General features: G+C 41.2%; 1 protein-coding gene across 1 annotated transcript in view; it reads right to left on the reverse strand.

Annotated features, from left to right (window-relative positions):
• Nucleotides 1-19304, reverse strand: part of PTCH1 (patched 1) — a 61488-nt gene that overhangs the window by 14970 nt on the left and 27214 nt on the right. Inside the window, exons 9-17 of the mRNA XM_088525671.1 lie at nucleotides 18784-18915; nucleotides 18335-18490; nucleotides 17618-17716; nucleotides 17287-17412; nucleotides 10448-10566; nucleotides 8100-8502; nucleotides 7335-7644; nucleotides 2450-2592; nucleotides 234-417 (exon numbers count right to left, since the gene is read on the reverse strand). Of these exons, the coding sequence (XP_088381797.1) occupies nucleotides 234-417; nucleotides 2450-2592; nucleotides 7335-7644; nucleotides 8100-8502; nucleotides 10448-10566; nucleotides 17287-17412; nucleotides 17618-17716; nucleotides 18335-18490; nucleotides 18784-18915 (1672 nt within the window). The remainder of the gene's footprint in view (nucleotides 1-233; nucleotides 418-2449; nucleotides 2593-7334; nucleotides 7645-8099; nucleotides 8503-10447; nucleotides 10567-17286; nucleotides 17413-17617; nucleotides 17717-18334; nucleotides 18491-18783; nucleotides 18916-19304) is intronic.

Genomic DNA, 19304 nt, shown 5'->3' on the forward strand with positions numbered 1-19304 from the left:
GTGCCACATTACACCATATTCCACAAGGGCCGGTGCCTCCTGAGGCTACGGAGGGAGTAACACAATATATATTCTGTTTATGCCTCGCAGCCCTATGCAGCATCAACCAACGAAGAGTTGATACCGGGCTGTAACCCAGTAACTCTAGTTGTAACTCTAGCGTTACTGGGTCTTGGAGGAAGGAGTGGGAGCACTACATAAACCACAAGACATTCAGACGAAACGTTACTTACTTCTCAGCCTTGTTTCTGGCATATAGTCTGCTTTGTCATGCACCCACTCGGGGCGGTGAGGCCGGATGTTGGCTTGGGAGGCAGCATAGGCCACAGGGTCATTGCTAACCCAGGCTGTCAGGTAGATATAGAAGGCGTTTGGGTTAATGATCCCATCTGCGTCCACCAGACGCTGTTTCGTCAACTGCAAAACGGAAAGATGAGCAAGAAATCTTTTAGAAATGGATTTGCTTTCAGAGTGCTTGCTGCAAAGCCTGCAACAAAAAGCCGGGAGATGTGACACATGTATGCAAGGAAAAGAAAAAAGCATGAACTTCCACTTGAAACGACTGATCAGAAAACAACTGTTTAACACCGAAAAAAAGTCTAAATTAAGTCACAGTGGAAAGTGTCTGTTTATAAATAAATATTTATATAATATTTGTAATAACAACTACATCAGCAGAGGGTTCCAGAATAGACTGAACAAATTAAATCTGAATTCTCAAAGACTGTCTGCAGCCCAGAGAGAAAAACAACCAAGTTGAAGAAACATATTTAAAGAAAGAGGAAAAAAAAAAAACCTGGCATGAGTCCCTATACACGTCTGTGTGCAGTTAACCTCTGTTGTTAACACTGAAGGAAATGCCACCCAGTAAATGGAGGAGAGCTATAAAAATAAAACAACATCTGTATAAATTTTGCTAACACTTGCCTCCTATGACCTACGCATTCAGAAAATGCCCAGCGCCAAGAAAGCCGCCGCGCGCGGGGCGCTCCCCGGGTCACCGTGGGCAAGCGCGTCCGTGGGGCGGCGCGCGGCCCGCGCCCTGCGGCCACAGCCCCACACAGCACTCCCTGCGTGACAAGTGTTACCGGTTGGGTTTGTTTTGTTTAGTTAAAACCCTGGCTTGGCTCCAGCTCCAGGTCTTTTCAATGAAATGAAAAACAACAGTGACAGCAGTTAAGAGGGAAAAAAAAAAAAAAAAAAAAAGCTGGATTCCAAGGATCTGGATTCAATTAATCCACAGGATATCCAACAACTGTATGTCTTCAAGCTGTCTTTGGAATTGCCTAGTAGAGCACTGAGCCCCTGTGGCTGCACCACACTTTTCCCCCTCCCAGGCACAGGAAATTGTATCAGTAGCTGTAGCCCAATCGCATTTGTTTCAGATGGTACCTGGTACGTGTTGCTGAACAAAACCTCACTGAACGTTTTTTGCTTTGCCTCCCTTCTTTCGCTTAATTCATAGCTGAAGCTTCATTCAGACCTGACAGCATGCTGCATGCTGCCACAGAGCAGTGTGTTTTATACACCATAGTAACTTTGAACAATGTTCCCCCTAAATCTGTCACCTTTAATGCCAGCAAAATAAGAAAGACAATAAGCAGATCTACCAAGAAGCTCATTAGAGAGACTATTTTCTGCCTAAAAGCACAGAAAGTCAGTGTTAGTGGAGATGAAGCTAGATTATTGCAGAATTTTTCTTTGAGGTTTAAAAACTAATTCCGGCGTAAGAAGTCAAAAACTGTGCGCAACACTTTCCAATATGATAATAAAAAGCAGCGAATACAGTCATGTCATATGATGTGATAAACTTATAAAAGAAGCTCAGGAGTAATTTCTTTAGGCAGCTCAACCAACTGCCATTCTCTATTCTTCTACATTTCCGTATTTAGTAATGACTACATGCTTTGTAATATTATTATTACTTCAACCCTCTTCCATTCACCGTTACTCATAAACACCTTTCTTAAATATGCGTGTTTGGAATAAATTGATAGGGACTAACTAAAGCATTACAAAAGCCAAATTCAAAGTCACAGTAGAAGGCCAAGCTCAGGTGAGCCCCATAAGCAAATCTACTTCAAATCAGGAATGAAGGCAGTTAGGGCAGCAAGGGCTAACACGGGCTATGTATTGGCACAGGACCAGAGGAGCACCTTTCACACCAATTTCAGTGGAAAGAGTGTGTACAGGACATGAGCAGCCATTAACCACATGCCAGTCAGTAATGAGCACAGGCAGGAATCCCCCGTTAATTTTGCAATGTAGGCCGAACTCTGCAGGTAACATATCGCTCCAGCAAACCTCAGAAGGCCATGCTGGCAGGTATAACTCAGGCATTTCAATTCATCAAGATGAACAAAAGACCCTGGCATGCTCTTCACATCTCTCCCCACTCCTCATGGACTGTGCATTTCTGTAGACACCAGCATGAATTCTCATACCATACCTGGCTGATGTCAATGGGCTTTGCTCTATTGCCAGTTTGCACCAAGAGTTTGTAAGCCAGAACAGCATCTTCAGATCCATTTTTATAATTGTTGTAAGTGATTTTCCCGGTTTCCCAGTCGCTGTCAAATGCATCCTGAAGCCCTGAAGAGTTAAGACAGGCATAAAGAACGTTAATCATTCAGTTTAAAACAATTATCAGCAGGAAAACAAAACAAAACAAAACAGGAATAATGATTCTTTTTATTATAAATGGAGACCTTCCACAGCTAAAGCGGGGAGAAAACTATGTATCGTCCATTTGGTTTCTCACCTCACAGTCAGCAACAGCGGAAGATAAAATTAACAGTTGTATGTCAGAAACGTGGGTGAAGCAAGGGAGGAGAGTCAAGGCTCTTTCCATGCTATGCTGGCCAGTAAAGGAGAGCTGGTAGAAGACATGTGCACTGGAATAAAGAGCTTTCTCTCACAGAAAAGGAGAGGGCAGTGATGGGATTAGGACTCTTGGGTCTCCTGTCCTTCTCTGAGTCTTTCCTGAGTTGGCATAGCCACATCACTGCCTCTGGACAGGGCGGGACATGAAGAGGAACCTAGCACTCTGTTTGCAGACTTATGCAAGGAAACGTCTAAGAAGTCTAAAAGAACAAAGAACAGAGTGCTTTTCCTCAAAAACTACAACTCTAGAAGGATGATAGTGAAAATCCACAGCCATATTCGTATTTATCACCTCTTTCATCCCTAAACCAAAACCAAAGTCTTGCCCTGACACAGGAGGTGCAAAACAAATGGGCTGGAGGAGCTCAGCCCCAACTCAACTGCACTGCCTGCTGTGGACTGCAAAGCAGGGAGAGGCTCAGCTCACGACCCACGCTCTCTAGAGAGGCTCTCCCCACACACCGAGCCCCGAGCCTCCTCCCGCTGCAGTGAGGGCATGTGCCACCCTCGCAGGCTGTCTTGGCTGCCGCGGAGCACCAGGGCAAGCGCGCCAGGGCTGCACCATCCACCCCACTATGAGCGGGGGGAAAAGCACGTGCCGGCCTCCAGCTTCAAACGGCAACTCAGCGGCTTCTCGAGCACAGTGTGAGTGAACACGATTTTGTCAATTTGTTCCATCTGTTCAACTTGTGCAGCTAATACAAGTCGTGGGATCTGCTGCCAGCACGTGTAAAGATCACAGCCAACACCTATTCACTCTCAACTGTTATTTTCCTCTTTGCCACCCTTTGAGGGGGAGGGAATACCTCACAGCGCAAATTTGGATCAGATTTAGCACAGGAAGCCGCAGCGTGGCACAAGGAGGCTCTGTGCGAGCAGATGACAAACCGCATGTCCAGGGAAAGAAAGGAAAAGGCCGGGGGGTGCTGGTGCTGGAAATCACTGACCCACCTCACAGCTGCACTCAGGAGCTATAATGAAAACCATAGCTGCAGATCTGAGAGGCTAGCTACAGCTGTGAGGAGATAAGAGTATGGAAAGAGAAAGCACAGCCTGGCTGACACTGCCTCACGGCCTGAGCTCTCGATCCCGCTTTCGAGCTTCTCCACAGCTCTGGAAAACTACCCCCGTGTCACCCTAACCCCACGGGCAGCGGCGGGTTCGGAGCAGCCACCGGCACCTGCCCGCATCGAGGATGGCCTCGCGCTAGATCGTCTGAGCCCCTCCAAGGCTGTGGGGAAAACAACTGCGGAAACACCCATCTGTCCTTCCTGAAGACAGCTTTATTCCATTTCAGCCTCTTCAGAAACGGCTACGTGACAGCATTTCTGCTATGCGCGGCAGCCACGTAAAGAGCCACTTTGGGAGTCAGGAACAAGAACATGGGAAAGGAGGAGAGACCACCAAAGAGTAGCTCGGCGCCCAAGCCCCGCTGAGGGCAGCTCTCTCCAGCGAGAGAGCCTGCACGTGCCCCATCAGACCATGCATGGGGCAGAGCCTTCCTCCAACGCCCACCCTCCTGGCACAGGACTAAGCACACGCAATTCCCACCATGCGCAGGTTGAATTAACAATTCGTCTTTGCAAACTATGCTAAAAAAATAGCATGTGCATCACATATTCCTATGGTGGGAAGTTAACTCAGATCTTTCGTTGCCCCTAACCCGGTATTGGGTTGTCTTAAGGCATTTCTCAACTGGCTTAACGACTTTGTACTTCAGGTCGTTTTATTACTGAGCATGGACACCGCTGAACCTAAAGATGGGAAGCAATACCACGAAACCAAGAAACCATCATCAGTTGTGCTTAAATTCCAGAGGATTTCAACATTTCAGTAATAAAAATTTCCCGTAACACTTGGAAATTAATAGCTATTTCAAAGCAGAGATTTCAAAGTGAACGCTATTTTTATTATAAGTTGTTCACATCAATTATTTTAATGCATTTAATGTACTTGAAAAATATCTGAGATTAATGTTTCTGGGCAAAGACATAAAAGTAACTTACCCATCCCTGCCTGCATGAAAGTTCTACAAATTAAGGCATTTTTAAAAAATGTTATGTCATTTTTTTTTTAAATCAACACTGACTTTTGCTTCACACTCCAGAAGAAAATGAAATCCTCCAAAGTTATGTGGGATGCTGGAATGGGAGTGAAGAAGGAATTCCTTCTGACCCATGCGAACAGCTGGCACCATGAAACTTGAGATAAGATTACCCTTTGCAAAACCAAGCCTAATTACAAGCCACTGGGGAATTGAAGCTACCTCACTTACATTCAGTCACTTACAAAAATAATGTTACTATTTTCCAGTTCAAATGAATGATTAGTGTAAATTCTATTGCTTTTTCAGATATGGAAAAATGTAGCATTAATTGTCACAGCAAGGCAAAAGACAAGGTGATCTCTGAAAACACAGGTGTGTTAGTCTAAAGGCATTCCCCTGCAAGTGAACCAGGGGACATGCGGGGCTGTGAGTTCACTGCCAGGGTAAGAAACGCCTTTGTTCACACGCTGCCGCTTCCTTCCAGCCCATCGTGTATTCTGCCAGAAAAATGCAGGGGTGTCAGAAGGCCACCTTGAGCCATTAATCTCTAGCACTGAATTCCCAGTGATGTTGGTGGGAATAGCCATGAAGTTCAAACAAAGTTACCCCTCCTTTGATTACCCTGCTGTCTCACTCCAGCATGGAAACCCATTCCTATGCTTGTCCAGGATCTTCCCTGGATGCAACCTAAAACTGTCTCTTGCTCATAAAATCTATTTTCATTTTACCTCCAACCTAGGAGAGGGAGAGCAAACACTGCTAGGAGGCTCTACAACCTCGAAAACATGAAGGATCTAAGGAGCCTGATCTCCATCACCTCAGTGGGAGAAATCCCCAGCAGTGCAGGTCCAAGGATCCTCTTCCTGCCCTCTTCACTGCAAACTGCACCGCTGAGGGTCAGCTCTCGCATGCGGGGATACTCAGCTCATGCTCACAGTTAAGGCACCAACTTGCATATTTCTATCTTCCTTACAGATCTGCACCAGCAGGCAGTGGGTCTGGCCAAATGCCCCACGGTCTGCTGCATTTCTTCCCATTGTTCTGGCCTAAATATGCCCCCCAAAAAGGAAGAAAAATAAACAAGACACTAAACTACAAGAGAATTTGGAAACATTCTGCAGGATGCATGAAGATGCTTGCTTAGAAATCTAGGAAGTGTAGTAAAGTTTCCGGAAGTGTAGTAAAGTTTCCATCAAGTAAAACATCTAAGGTATGCTGTATTTTCCTCCTGCCTCCTTCTCTTCCAGTTAAATGTACTTAAGTAAGCAAAGTATTTTAAGTAAAACTCCCATTAAGAAGATTGTAGTGAATGTGTCCAATGTATTTGAAAACCATAAAAACCTAATAACTGAAATCCTTCTCTGCTTGATTTATCAGTATATTAAATACACAGGAAACTCGATAATTTTGTTTATTATGCATGTCACCTGGTAGCCTCAGATTTCCTAATACTGCCCAAATATTTTCAGAAGAAGAAAATATCCCACATACTGACAGTTATGTACATGTTTTCTAAGAAACATTAGCTGCATTAGCTGTCTGTAAACAGTTATGGTTAAAATTTACAGTCTCAGTAGGTCAGCACAGTTTATTTTTCTGTTGGCAAAAGCCTCCTAGAGATTCTTCCAACGGAAAGGCAGAGGTAGGACAGAAGTATTTCTAGGCAGAAAGTGTTTCACAACAGAGAACTGCTAAATTTCCTGAGGTGAAACACTGTTATTTCTTCTAAATACAAAACAATTATTTGCCTCAAATTGAATAGTGTTTATAGCATGACTTGAGTAAGCCCACTTTATTATCAGGCTACCCCTAACATCCCCTCCCCACATCCAGTTGTATTTCAGCACAAATAAAACAGTACCACAGAAAGTGTGGGGATACCTGATAGGAAAACTAGAATGTGTTGTAAGATCCTGGGCCAATAAAAAGCCTAAGACACACTGAATATTCTTCGTGCCAGCAGTCCCAGCTAGAGCCAACAGGATCACTCATGTGCTGAAAATTAAGCCAGTGCCAAAATACATTGCTGGGCTGGGGCTTCTCATTTACTGTTCTCAAAGCACTCGGCAAACTTCTCTTTTCCTTAGACATTGGCCCATATTTGGGCAGTAATTATAAAGCAGAACTCCTCATTAGCTGCATAGAAATTAACGACATGAGATAGCCTCTCACAACTATAATCTTTTAAAGTTTCAAAACTGTTTTATTGGAGAGTAAACTTAGCCACAAAAAATTCAAGCACACTGCTGGGAGAACAGCGAGTTGATGTCAGAGACGGGGCTACACGTTCTCCCTGCTGCAAGGCAGCCTTTATTCATGTGAATGGAGAGGACAGCATTACTGCAGAGGACAAGTGCTTATTACTCTGGAATTACTACCAGAAAAGCTCACGCGACTCTCTTACCTTGCAGCCAGTCTCGAAAGTAGTGCAACCACATTTTTGGAAGCTGCTTATCCTCTTCCAGCAAAACGTATGTCACGTTGCTGAAACTTTTGTGAAGTTCATAAAGTAAGTGCTGGACATTGGGATAGTCGGCTTTCTGTGTCACTATATACATATTGTAGAAAGAGAAGTACTTGAACTGCGCGGCAATGAAGTCATATTCCCGGGTTTCCCTTGGTACAATGTCTGTGAGATCCAGTCCATCTCTCACCCGGGTAGTTCCATAAAGGCTGAGTCCAAGTAAACTCAGAAAAAGAAAAATAACCACAATCTGCAGCAGAAAATGGAAATGCCTTTAGTTTTATATTTCTAAAGAAATATAAACAGGACCATGTTCAAAACTATCATACAATGTAATAATTTTAAGTTTTCTTTATATGCACAAAAATACACGCTACAAACGCAAACTAATCTGAGCTACAGTAAAAGCAGATCATGAATAGAAAAACTACAGGATAATTCAGCTAAAAACTAGCTTTAGTTTCACAGTTCATGAGACTGAAAGTCACTGAAGTCCCCTCATTTACCTACATTTGAAAAGTATGTCTCTACAGCAAGATAAAACTTTCAAATCACGAAATTAACTGTAAATCTAATAAATAGTTACTTCAAAAATGTTCTAATTATTCCTTACACTTAATACTATAACATGAGGATAACTGTTCTACTCTACTGGGAGAAGTCTGTTTCTGAAAAAAAAAAAGAAGTAAATAGTTCTCTGGTTACCTTAGCTTTTGGTTTTAGCAGGAATGGAGCGTAATGCTTTTCTGCAAAAGATGAGAGTGTCCATCTAGTACAGGGTGGCTCAAGGCAATGCATACTGGAGTCCGAGAACTGGGAAAGCAAATCCCTCGTCGAGCTTGTGCTTTCTGGGCTCTGGCAGCTGAGATTATCTTGTGCTACTGTCACCGGCTGCACAGATATTTCTGAGCGAGGCTCTGCTGTGGTGTAGTACACCTGTGTGTGAGGATCGTACTCTGTGCGCAGCTGCACTGTGGACTGCATTGTGATCTGAGTTTCATGTGCAAAACTGTGGCTGCTGTACGGGGGTGGAGGGCTGTAGCAAGAGTTATCGCTGTTTTCTGCATATGCTTGAGGCTCAATCTGAATCACTCTCGTGGCACACGGACTGTAAAAGGACAGAAAAACATCCATTCTTATTTACATAGGTCCTTATTTTAATCATACAGAGAGAATAACCTGCTTCTACCTGAGCCTGCTTCTAATACTGCTGTATGGTTTATGTTAATTAAGCAATGTTTTGATGATGATATTCCTCTGCACTGTAGGAAATGCTTCTTAGACATGGTTCAAAGTGAAGGTCTCTTGAGAACACACACATTTCTTGTGCCCAAGGAAGAATGAACCAGCATTTGTCTGAAGACACTGGCATCCACCTCACATCGCTGCATTGATTACATACACTAATCAGGTCAATAGCTGGATAACCACACACAGCCCGAATCCACAATAGGTGTATGCGTTTGCATCTATGTGACCATGCTCAGAATTAAACTATTTAGAGGATTAAAATGTAAACACATGGCCTGGCGAGTTCTTCTGCTTAGAACTATTAAAGTAACTGTTAAATAATATTTGGGCCTTCTGGATAACATCTCATTGTTTTGGGAGGCAGGATGAAATCATTTGCCATACACTGACTCCATATTTTAAAAATGAAATAAACATATGCAAGGATTAATTCCCAGGAAGGACAGGCAACATGGAACTGCAGAAGTGTTTCTTCGAAACATTCCCTTTATTGTAGCCTATTGAAAAGTGTAATAAATAGGCAATTCATTTTAAAAAGTTATCAGAAACAAGCCCCTTTCCGTAAATAAGAAACAACAAAGTGACAACAGAAGATAGCATCTGAGATTTTTCATTAAGGTGACAAATGCTACACAAAAGAGGAATTCAGAATCTTGCCTATCTAAACAAAGGAAACTCATTCAACTAAATTTGTTCATGGGCACAGGGGCCCAAATGCAGTTCACACATGGAGTGACTTAAGATGGGAGAATAAAGGGAAAATCCAACGGCATAGTATTTCTGGGAATCATGGCTCCAAAAATTCAAGCTCAGTAAGACCTGCCAGTGAAACTACGGTTCAGTAAGAAATAAAAAAGCAGCAGTCCTGCCTTTTCAACCAATTTGCTGCTCTAACCCCCCAAAAACAAATTTAGGAGAACACTTTCTTCTTTGAAGTTAAAGATATCAAACTGTGTGTGCTCCCAAATAGGTATGGAAAGCTAAGTGGATAACAAAGTGCTTTCTCTACACCCTGGTTATGACATTCAAGTGAGAGAGTGTGTGTAGAAATGCAGCTTGTCCTCTTCACTGTAGGCAAGAGCAAAAACTAAGGTAGACAAAAGACTTGATTTCCAAGCAGTAGCTCCACTAAATGACAGTACGCTCCTCCTAGCACCCAGACCTCAGAACTGACCTAATACAGAGCTGTATTAGGTTACAGTCTGCATACTACAGTTCTCAACTAATCTAACAAAAACTTCAGTACTGTCCGGCAATGGTACTGAATATCCTGAATTCCCCACAGTCCTATACAAAACTGGGCTAAAGAGAGGTCATTTTTTGTAGTGTGAATGTAATTTTTATGTATTTAAGTTTCAATGCTTAAAAAGCACAAAAATTAACACATAGTGAGTCATTCATTATGCTTAAGACTCCTGTGTATTTCAAGCTATTTACAGGCTTCCGTAAGAGACGGGATCATGATTCCTGAGCTTACCTAATACCAGCACTGGACACCTTGAAGTACACTCTAAGAAAATTTAAACACTTATCTGGAGTACCGATGTTGTAGGTGCTTCCCAAAAAGTTGTCTTCCAACAGTAAAAATGAATATGCATATGAATGAAGGGAAAAGGCTGTGGAAGAGGGACAGGAGCCAGTGTATTTCAGTCTCTAGCAATAAAACTATGACACTAAGACACTCACCCTGCTGCTGTCTTGTTGCAATTAAGACTTTCCATGTCTAAGAAGAGGTGGTAGCATTGCTGGCGAGCACAAAAATCCTGTACCTCATATACTGCAATTCCATCACACATTCTTACCTTGTAAAACAGCAGAATATATCCAACCTCCTGTCTTCCCGACGGTAAAGGTCCATACTCAGGATAGCAGGAAAAATCAGCAGAACCATAGCAAAGTTGAATACCACTACAACTGCAGCCTAGAAATCAATCACAAGAGAATTGATGTTGTTACTAAGCTCCTTCATTATCCTCATCTAGCAACTCATTTTTTATATTGACTTATGAGACACTTTGAACAGCTTCCTGAAGTGGGGGGTATATTCCAGTTTCATTTGGTAGGCCTACTGTAGTTAATTATTTTAACATTAAGCTTCACATTAATTTAATCCCTCTGTACATATAGGTGTGGTAACACCAAGATTTTTAAAAGGAAAAGATAGTGAATAAATAGCATTTTTGTATGAAATCATGCCCTACTGGAAAATCTCACACAGTACCAGAAGATGTAAGCAAAGTCAACCTGGAAATAGGAATTAAGTTCTCATATTTAAGAGAGCTGAAGTAGCTTAAGCACTACAGTAACATTAAAGAACATCATTAAATCAATAATGAAATAAATGTTTAATTCAATTTTAATGAAACTACTCCATTTACTAAAATAGCTATACGTTTGCTGTACTAAAAGGCTAGCTAAAAAGAACAACATTTTGGGACTAACTGTTGAACCCTACTGCTTGTGTAAATTGAACTTGACCAACAAGTCAGTCCAGCAAAATGAGTCTTAAATTGAAACAAAGAGTTAACTTAATTGGTAAAGCAAATATTACTTAAAGAAGAACAATAGCTCTCCCTTTCAAATGATAAACCCCTCCTATGTGCAAATTTCCAGAGAATGGCTATAAACACACACCATGGTGCAGCATCTATCATTAACGTTAACAGCATTTATTTGTAAAGCAGAGTAGCAAGAAACACAAGTCACGACAAATGGAAAATTTGGGGATAGGCAGGATTACAAAGAGCAGTAGAAAAGGAGGATAAAATCAGTAAGGATTTTCTTTCACCAAAAATAAAGCAACTGAAAAGAAATAATGGCTGAGACATTAACAATTTCAAAAAAAAAATCTGAAACCCTTGTATTTTACCTGGCATTATATAATCCATAGGAATCTATCGTAGCCTAGATTCAGGCTGGGGAAAGCATATAAGCTCTATCTTCCACCTATAACATCTGAGGTAAACACCACTGGGACTAAGACAGTCAGAAAAGGACTAAAATTGGATTACGTAAATCAAGTGTCTGATATAAACTGATTCTCTTTTCTTTTTCTCTAAGTATAGATTAGTGGACACTTTGAGGCAGAACAGCAGACCTCAAAATTCTCAACTCAAAAAGCAAGGCTTCCAAAATTAATGTTTTAAAAATACTTTATTTATATGACTCTAAAGAATTCAATTTTGATATTTTGTCTCTTATCTGAGAAAATGAAAAGTATTAACCTATTGAATAATTTTAAGGATTTGGAAATGATTAATGATAATGAGAAGTGGTTCTCTTTTGTTGTCTCCAGCCTCTTTAAAGAGGGATTTTGTCCTGATGATTAGTTGCATACATAACCATTAAAACAGAGTTTATCTAGTGTTTAAAGTCTAATTAGCATTTAACCATCACTTTAATCTTTGAGAGAAAAGATCCAATGACCATTTCATGATTTATAAATATCCACACTGAAAGGTATGTAAGGTCAGAGCCAAGACTTTAAAATTAAGTGATTTCCTTTTGATCACCTCTAGAATGGATTGAATCTGTCAGGAAAACAAATGGCTGCTGTTACAAGCAAGGTGTTTGCAGGACCTAGGACAACTGCTCTATTTATTGCTGCCGAATCAGTGAAAGTTGAATCACCCATAAAACATGAGTAATTAGTGCGTCTAACCAAAAGCTCCTACCAAGGATCAGCTAAGGACTGATGAGATTTGGAAAAAAAATAGGCTGAGGCCTGTTCCAAGAATTCATATTCTTCCCTTCATACCTGAAAAACTAACCAAAGTCCTCTACTTCTGCTCACTTTATTTATAAATACCTTCAGCCTTATCAGTTCTCAAGTCCCAAACGCTGCTAAACCTATGAACTAATCCTTAAGCACATGGCAGAGAAGGCAATAAAGTTGCATTCACATTTATTTTTGAAGAAGAATTTATGAGGAAGAATGCTGGGAACTATCTGAGCAACACCTAGTAAAATCACTTATTAACATAGAATCTCTTTTTAAAACAACTAGATCATCCATTGCGCTATACTTGTGCTGATGTACTGACTGTACAAATCAAACGCTTGTAAAAAATCCTCACTATCCAGACTTGAATTTTAACGAATTCCTACAGCTTAATATCACACTTCCTACGTATTACACACTTTTCCCTCTCTCACACACCACCTTACCCCAAGACTTCAATGACATGTCATTCCTCAGCTGTCGCAGTTAAATAAAATAACATCTGGTTCTGATAACCATGCCAGTTTGTTGTCTCATCAAAAAAAAAAAAAAAATCTTAAAGAATGTTAAGGTGCAGCATGTCTTCCTGAGATCTCAGTTCCTGCTTTACATCCAACTCTGGATCCAGCCCTGGAACAGGCTGCCCAGAGAGGTTGTGGAGTCTCCTTCTCCGGAGATCTTACAAACCCGCCTGGATGCCACCCTGTGCCACGTGCTCTGGGTGTCCCTGCTGGAACAGGCGGGTTGGACTAGGTGATCTCTAGAGGTCCCTTCCAACCTCAACCATTCCGTCATTCTGTGAACTCCAGAGGCACCTGAAAGTGACTGAGACAGGAGATGTAGGTTGAGATTGAGATTAGCAAGGAAAGAAGGAAAAGCTGCTAAGGAGCAGCTGAGTCTCTGCACTGACTCATCAGCCAACACTACCCCTCCCACTACTATATGGAAGTTTGGTGGCTGCAAATGGGAATTTACAAAAAAATGACATCTTTATTTTGGTAATATCCACAATCTGTATTAACTGCACTGACTGGAAAAGCACAAACAGAGGTCTGTGATAGCAGAGCTCCGAGCGCACAGGCAATCTGTGAGCAGCAGCTAAGTAGAAGGAAAGCATGCTGAGGATTTTTGAAAACAGGCAGGGCATCCGCTTTCACCCTTTCAGAAGTGAATGGCCAAACAGGAGAGGAAAGGGCCTCCAGCTTTCCCCTTGAAAAATCAACAGATGTAAGATTAGTCCTAAAAGGGGAAAAAACATGGGGCCCACTCAAGGGTGTGAAATGAAGGAGTTCACTGAAACGAGCACATCAGAGCAAAGCCAGAAAATGCCACAAACCAGACAAAATTCTGGTCGCTTTCTAAGAAGCATCTTTTATTAAAGCATGGCCTAAAAACATTATCGCCGCGCGGGAGGGAAGACGGGTGGCGTGCGCCGGCGGCGGCGCGGGCAGGCGGGGGCCCTGCCAAACGTACGAGCTGCTCTCTGCCATTCCTGGCCGCCCACCCACGGAGAGGGCTGTGCTCTGCTGCCAGAGGTGACCCACGGCGAGGAGGTCTGCTCTGCAAGGGAAACTTCCACCCCGCTGCTGCTGCCTATCTGCAGCTCCCTCCTGACAGGGCATGCACTCAGGTTTCCACCCCCTCCTTCCTCTGAGGCTTTAATTTTGCTTGTTAAATTCTCATGTCAGGAGCACAGAAAGTGAAAAGACTTTGCTAAGAGGAGGGAGACAAACTGCTTCAGTGCTGTAAGATAATGAACCCGCTTAAAAACTCACATTCTTTCTCTCCACAAGCCCACCACTACCACCTGGCAATGCACTTTTAGGTTTAGGAAAAAATGTGTCATCCACACTGTGAGGAAAAAATAATAGCACTAAGACTTATTGGGCAAAGTTCCACCGTTATTCATTAGTGAATCTATACCACTCTTTTCTCGTCCTGGTGTAAGCAAGAAGAGTTAGGTGATTTTTTTATGAAGCTGTGCCTTTTCTTTCCAGGGAAAAATACATTCCACAGGGGGTCTGAATATTCTGTCTGCGGTACTTACACTCTGCCGTGCTTCCTGCATTTATCTTCAAAACAAGTGCTGTATACAGAGCAAACAACAAAAACATTCAAGAAGTTTCTTCAATACTCACCTCCTCAGATTTTAAGCAATGCAACCGAAAACTCAGCACCTACTCTTTCAAAATCCTGAGCACTCCCTTGCAGGTGATTCTTTTGACTGAGTACTTAGGATGCATTCAGCATCTCAAGGTGTAAACCTTCTCAAATAAGGGGCTGGTAAGGAAAAAATAGTTGAGAGCTAAAAAGCTAAAACAGTCCCTATCCCCACAGAGGAATTAATTTTAAGCATCTCACTTGAAAAATCACTGACTTCCTTTAAGCTAGCAAGAACTAAAACATTTTGTTGTGCTAATTCTATCAAACTCCCTGTTTGAATTTCATGAAGTAAATGAACAACCTGAGTATCAATAAACTGCATTACCTGAATGAAAAGAAGCTGAGGGAAAAAAAAAAAACAGTGATGTGCAAAACACGAATTTCTGTCTAAAAGTTGGGCTTCCAGATAATGGGCTGGTCAGGAAACCATTTATTCTGCCTCAACAGCTGGATTATTTTAAAGATACTGGGCCTCGAAAGTTATGGAAACCTTGACAGTTATCTTGCAATGTCTTAAGAAAAGTAAATGAAGAGCAAAATAAGGTCAAGAGCAATCCTTTTTTGAGCCCATGTGTTAAAAATTCGTTATCTATATGAAAAGAAGTCAGCATTCGTGAAAAGTAAACTGCAGTATTTCATCACTTTCTAAATTTTGCTAGGAAGCTCAAAGACAGCAAGGAGTTCTTGTTTAAACAAGCCTGAGTAAGGAGGAGAAGGAAGAAAAAGACTGTAAATAAAGAAATCCATAGAGAAATACAGACCACCCACCAAAATCGGCCACGGTTAGCTGACTCTGAATGATATGATTAAAAATATCACCTGATTTTGATTACACCTGGTGAAGCTAGACAAAGCAAGTAACAGGTGATCCTTTCTAACAGTAAGGGTTGTATTTTCACAGTTCCTAACTGATATACACACACAGCTCCAGCAACAATAAATCCTCAGTACAGGTCTCTAGTTGCCCTTTTGCACATTTTTTTAGTTCTTATACACCGTGATTTACCATATGCAAGCAAAAACACATTATAGATGCATGAGAGAAAAGACTGCATAATTCAAACATTAACTTCTCGACACTGCAAAATTTCTACACAGATTTCATATCAGCTGTTGCCTTGAAAAGGACTTCAATGTTACTCTGAATAGTATCAGCATGTTTATGCAAGGCTATGCTGAAATCTCAGTAGAAACAGCTCCCATTCAACAGCTGGGCAAAGTGACCAGGACAAAATGACCCCTCTCTATTGCATCTTTCTTATGAGAATGCATCTTAGCAAATTTCCTATGCATCTAAGCTAAAGGAGCATCAACAAAGCAGTGTCACTCCAAAGCCAGGAAGCAGAAATCCAAGACTTTTGATTCCTAGTGGAAAACTCCAGTATCCTTTTTGCTCTTTAAGGATTAAGCGGGATGTCTGAATTTAGGCCACAGAATTAGATTTTTCTAAAAGAAGTATCAGACTAGATTAATTAGGTTAGACTTAAAAAATGGTCTTTGCCCTGATATAAAACAATTCACTGTCATTTACCTTACAAGAACAGAAACCTACATTTTGGCAAGGCAGCAGAATTAAATACTGCTAAGCACTTAGGATAAAAACTCTGGTTTTACATACTATAGATAACTCCTCAGCTGACAACTGTGCACCAAATCAATGATACCTTTATTTCCCTTCACTTTCTCAATTACTTGCTACCAAATTACCTTTTGAGAAGAAAATCATAAACAAGTTATTAATGTTTATTGGTCATTTAGCTGCAACTGTGAATGTTTTACCATTTTACAGCTTAATGCAGGCATGCTTAAATCTCTGAAAACAGCAATAATTGCCACAGGTATTAAGAAAAATTGCAGCCCTTGCTTCCTCTGGTTAGGTCAAGGGCTCAAGGGGAATGAAAAATGACTGGAGAGTCAGGCTATAATAGAAAAAAAAATGACTACTGAAAAAGTGCAGTTTTCCTGCTCTGCACCAAGGTCAGACACTGCTATAAATTGCTTGTGAGTTAAAGCTGTGTCAGAGGAGAACATCCCAGAGCTTTCTTCCAAGGGTTTTTCCTTTTAACAGCAGTTTTCTTCAGCATCCTTTAATATTTCATCTTCCTGAGGTATATTATCACAGACAAATAGGAGAAGACAATAAGACAGAGAGAGGGAATAATCCATCGTTCATCCCATAAAACTCACATTTTCTCTCAAAGCACTTACAGCATAAAATTCTTGGTGAGTTTTCTCCAATAGTTTGACAAACTTACTTTCAGATAAGGCAGTACAAACTGCTGCAGTAATAATTAACGCAACAAGTCTGTTCTCACTGCTGTCACTGCACTTTGCTTGTGGTTTGTAAGAGCAGCAAGTTGCACAAACTTCAGTGAAAGCAATGAACTTCCACTCAGGAGATGCAATGGTATTATAGGCTAGAATACAGTCCATTGCTCTTGACTGAAGTAAGAATTCAAAGCTTGCTGGAGACTTGTTTCTACTTAGTTGTACACTTCCTGGCTTTTATACCCAACCCAACGGGATGACGCAGGATATTCGCCGGATGTGAGAGCTTCAATGTGTGGGAAAAAGGAGGAACACGATCAAAGGGAAAAACAGTTGTTATCATCTAGAACTACAGCAACCAGTGATCACACATGGGTTCAGTGAATGCAAAGGACTCAGCACGGACTTTAACACTACCACTAACAGTTAACACTAGCCTCCCATGATGAGATCGTCTGTAAGAGCTAACAAAACCGCATATAAACTTACTTGGAGTGAAAATGCTCGTAAAGCAGGAATAGGGATTAAGGCAGCCATAAAGAAAGCAGTAACATTGCTGATAGATGTAAGGGCTACACTTGCTCCTGTTCGCTTCAAACATTCACCTGTTCTGTCCTGCAAAAAAAAAACGGTGCATCTTAAAGGTCAAGTGAATAAGGTGACATCTTGTAAAGGAAAGGGTCATCCTACAGATACCGTAACAGTGAAAACTATTACAAGGGGTGTGTATTGCATTCATTATCTCATTAAACAAACAAAAATCAAGCAACAAACATTCCCTCCCAAAACGCACACCCCAACTCCCCATTTTTTTCATTACCTCAAATGGAATTCTCTTATTCTGCCCGGTTTCACTAAATGCATGTGCAAGAAGGAAAACATCATCTACACCAACTCCAAGAGCAAGAAAAGGCAAAACCTTGGGAAGAAAACAAACAAACAAACAAACAAAAAACCAAGAAATTTAATATTTCCATGTTTTACCATGCAGGTAGATTAGATGTCTAATTAGAATAACTCTTACACTACATTTGAACTTCAAGAGTAAAATAAAAATCAGAAGGATGCAATAGAGCTCTTACTTTGAAACACAGGTCAAGAATCTGTACTGGACTATGTATGGACACAAAACCTCACTAAAAACAATTCTAGGCTTCAACAGGCAAAGAATATTAGAGCATATTTCAAATTACTTTCAAAATACTTGCAGAATTGAAACATCTTGACATATTCAGATGTAAGGACAAAAGCTGCAGCAGCTTATGCACAAACAGATGCCTACACTCACAATGGGACACAGAGAAACAAGTATCTCAAAATCTACCTAATGAAACAAACTGCATGACATTTGCCCTTTCTTTTTAACATCAGAGAGCAGCAGTATCTCTTGGTTTCTTACAGCACAATCTTCCAGACAGAAGGCATGAGTGAAAAATCGAAAAATCAATACGCTTTGCAGCTTTTGTTTTTCCTTAAAAATTGTGTTCATTCACTAAAGTGCTTTTAATTTAGCAGCAGACTTGTGTCTCCTTGATACCTGAGTTGTGGCAGCATTAAAGGAAATTCCAATCAATGAGCACAGGCCCAATCCTGCAGCCACTGAGAGTGCAACCAACAAGACTCCTGCCAGCCCCACGGCACCCTGAGACTTGGCACAGTCCCACCGCAGCATTGTTAAACAGGCGTAGGCAAGCTGAAAGCAGAGAAGGGGAAAAAAACAAAACAGAGACATAAGCAAAATATTAGAATGGATCGTTTTCCAAGAGCTCTATCCCCTCAAGAACACACACACCTTACAAGCATTTCTAAACAGAATAGACACACTAGAGATTACACAAAAGAGTAGGTGACAACAGAAGCCAGTGTTTAAAAAATGCTGATTTTAAGCATTCTGAAAATGTTCTGGATCACTGGCTGGTAACAATAAAGAAGTCGTTTAAGTTTGCTATACTACCAGAGACAAATAAACAAAAAATATTTTATTACCATTAGCAAGTAGCCACTAGCTACTCTGATAACACTGACATCAGAAAATGACTTTAGGATGTCATCCAGGGTAGTTGTAGTAAAGGAAAGCACCTTCTGGGTAGAGTTTTGTGCAACACTTTGATGAACAACCTATGAAAAAAAAAAAAGGTAACCAAAATACAAATGAAAACAAACAAAAAGCACACATATTGTCTTTCACATTTGAAATCAACTACTTATACCTTAAGTGTTCTTGTAAAGACACACATCCTACACAAGAGATTTCATCAATTCTGCATGAGTAAGTATTTTTGGTAGTTATTCTCTACAAGCTACTAATTATCCATGTAGAATTTGCATCCTTCAGTAAAGGCCATAGTGCTTACAGCTCATTGAAAACTTTTAATTTAAGTCCTGAAACGTAAGGAGGTTTCCTCCTCCCACAACTGTCACTGACTGAGCTGAGAGAGCTCTGCTTTCCTCCAAGGCTGGAGCGCCCCTCGGGCTGCTCCCCCTTCCCGGAGCTTCCATGGGGTCGG

This window comes from Tinamus guttatus, unplaced genomic scaffold (genome assembly GCF_059628265.1).
Source record: "Tinamus guttatus ecotype Peru unplaced genomic scaffold, ASM5962826v1 Tinamus_guttatus_pri_ptg000236l, whole genome shotgun sequence".
In the NCBI taxonomy this organism is placed as follows: domain Eukaryota; kingdom Metazoa; phylum Chordata; class Aves; order Tinamiformes; family Tinamidae; genus Tinamus; species Tinamus guttatus.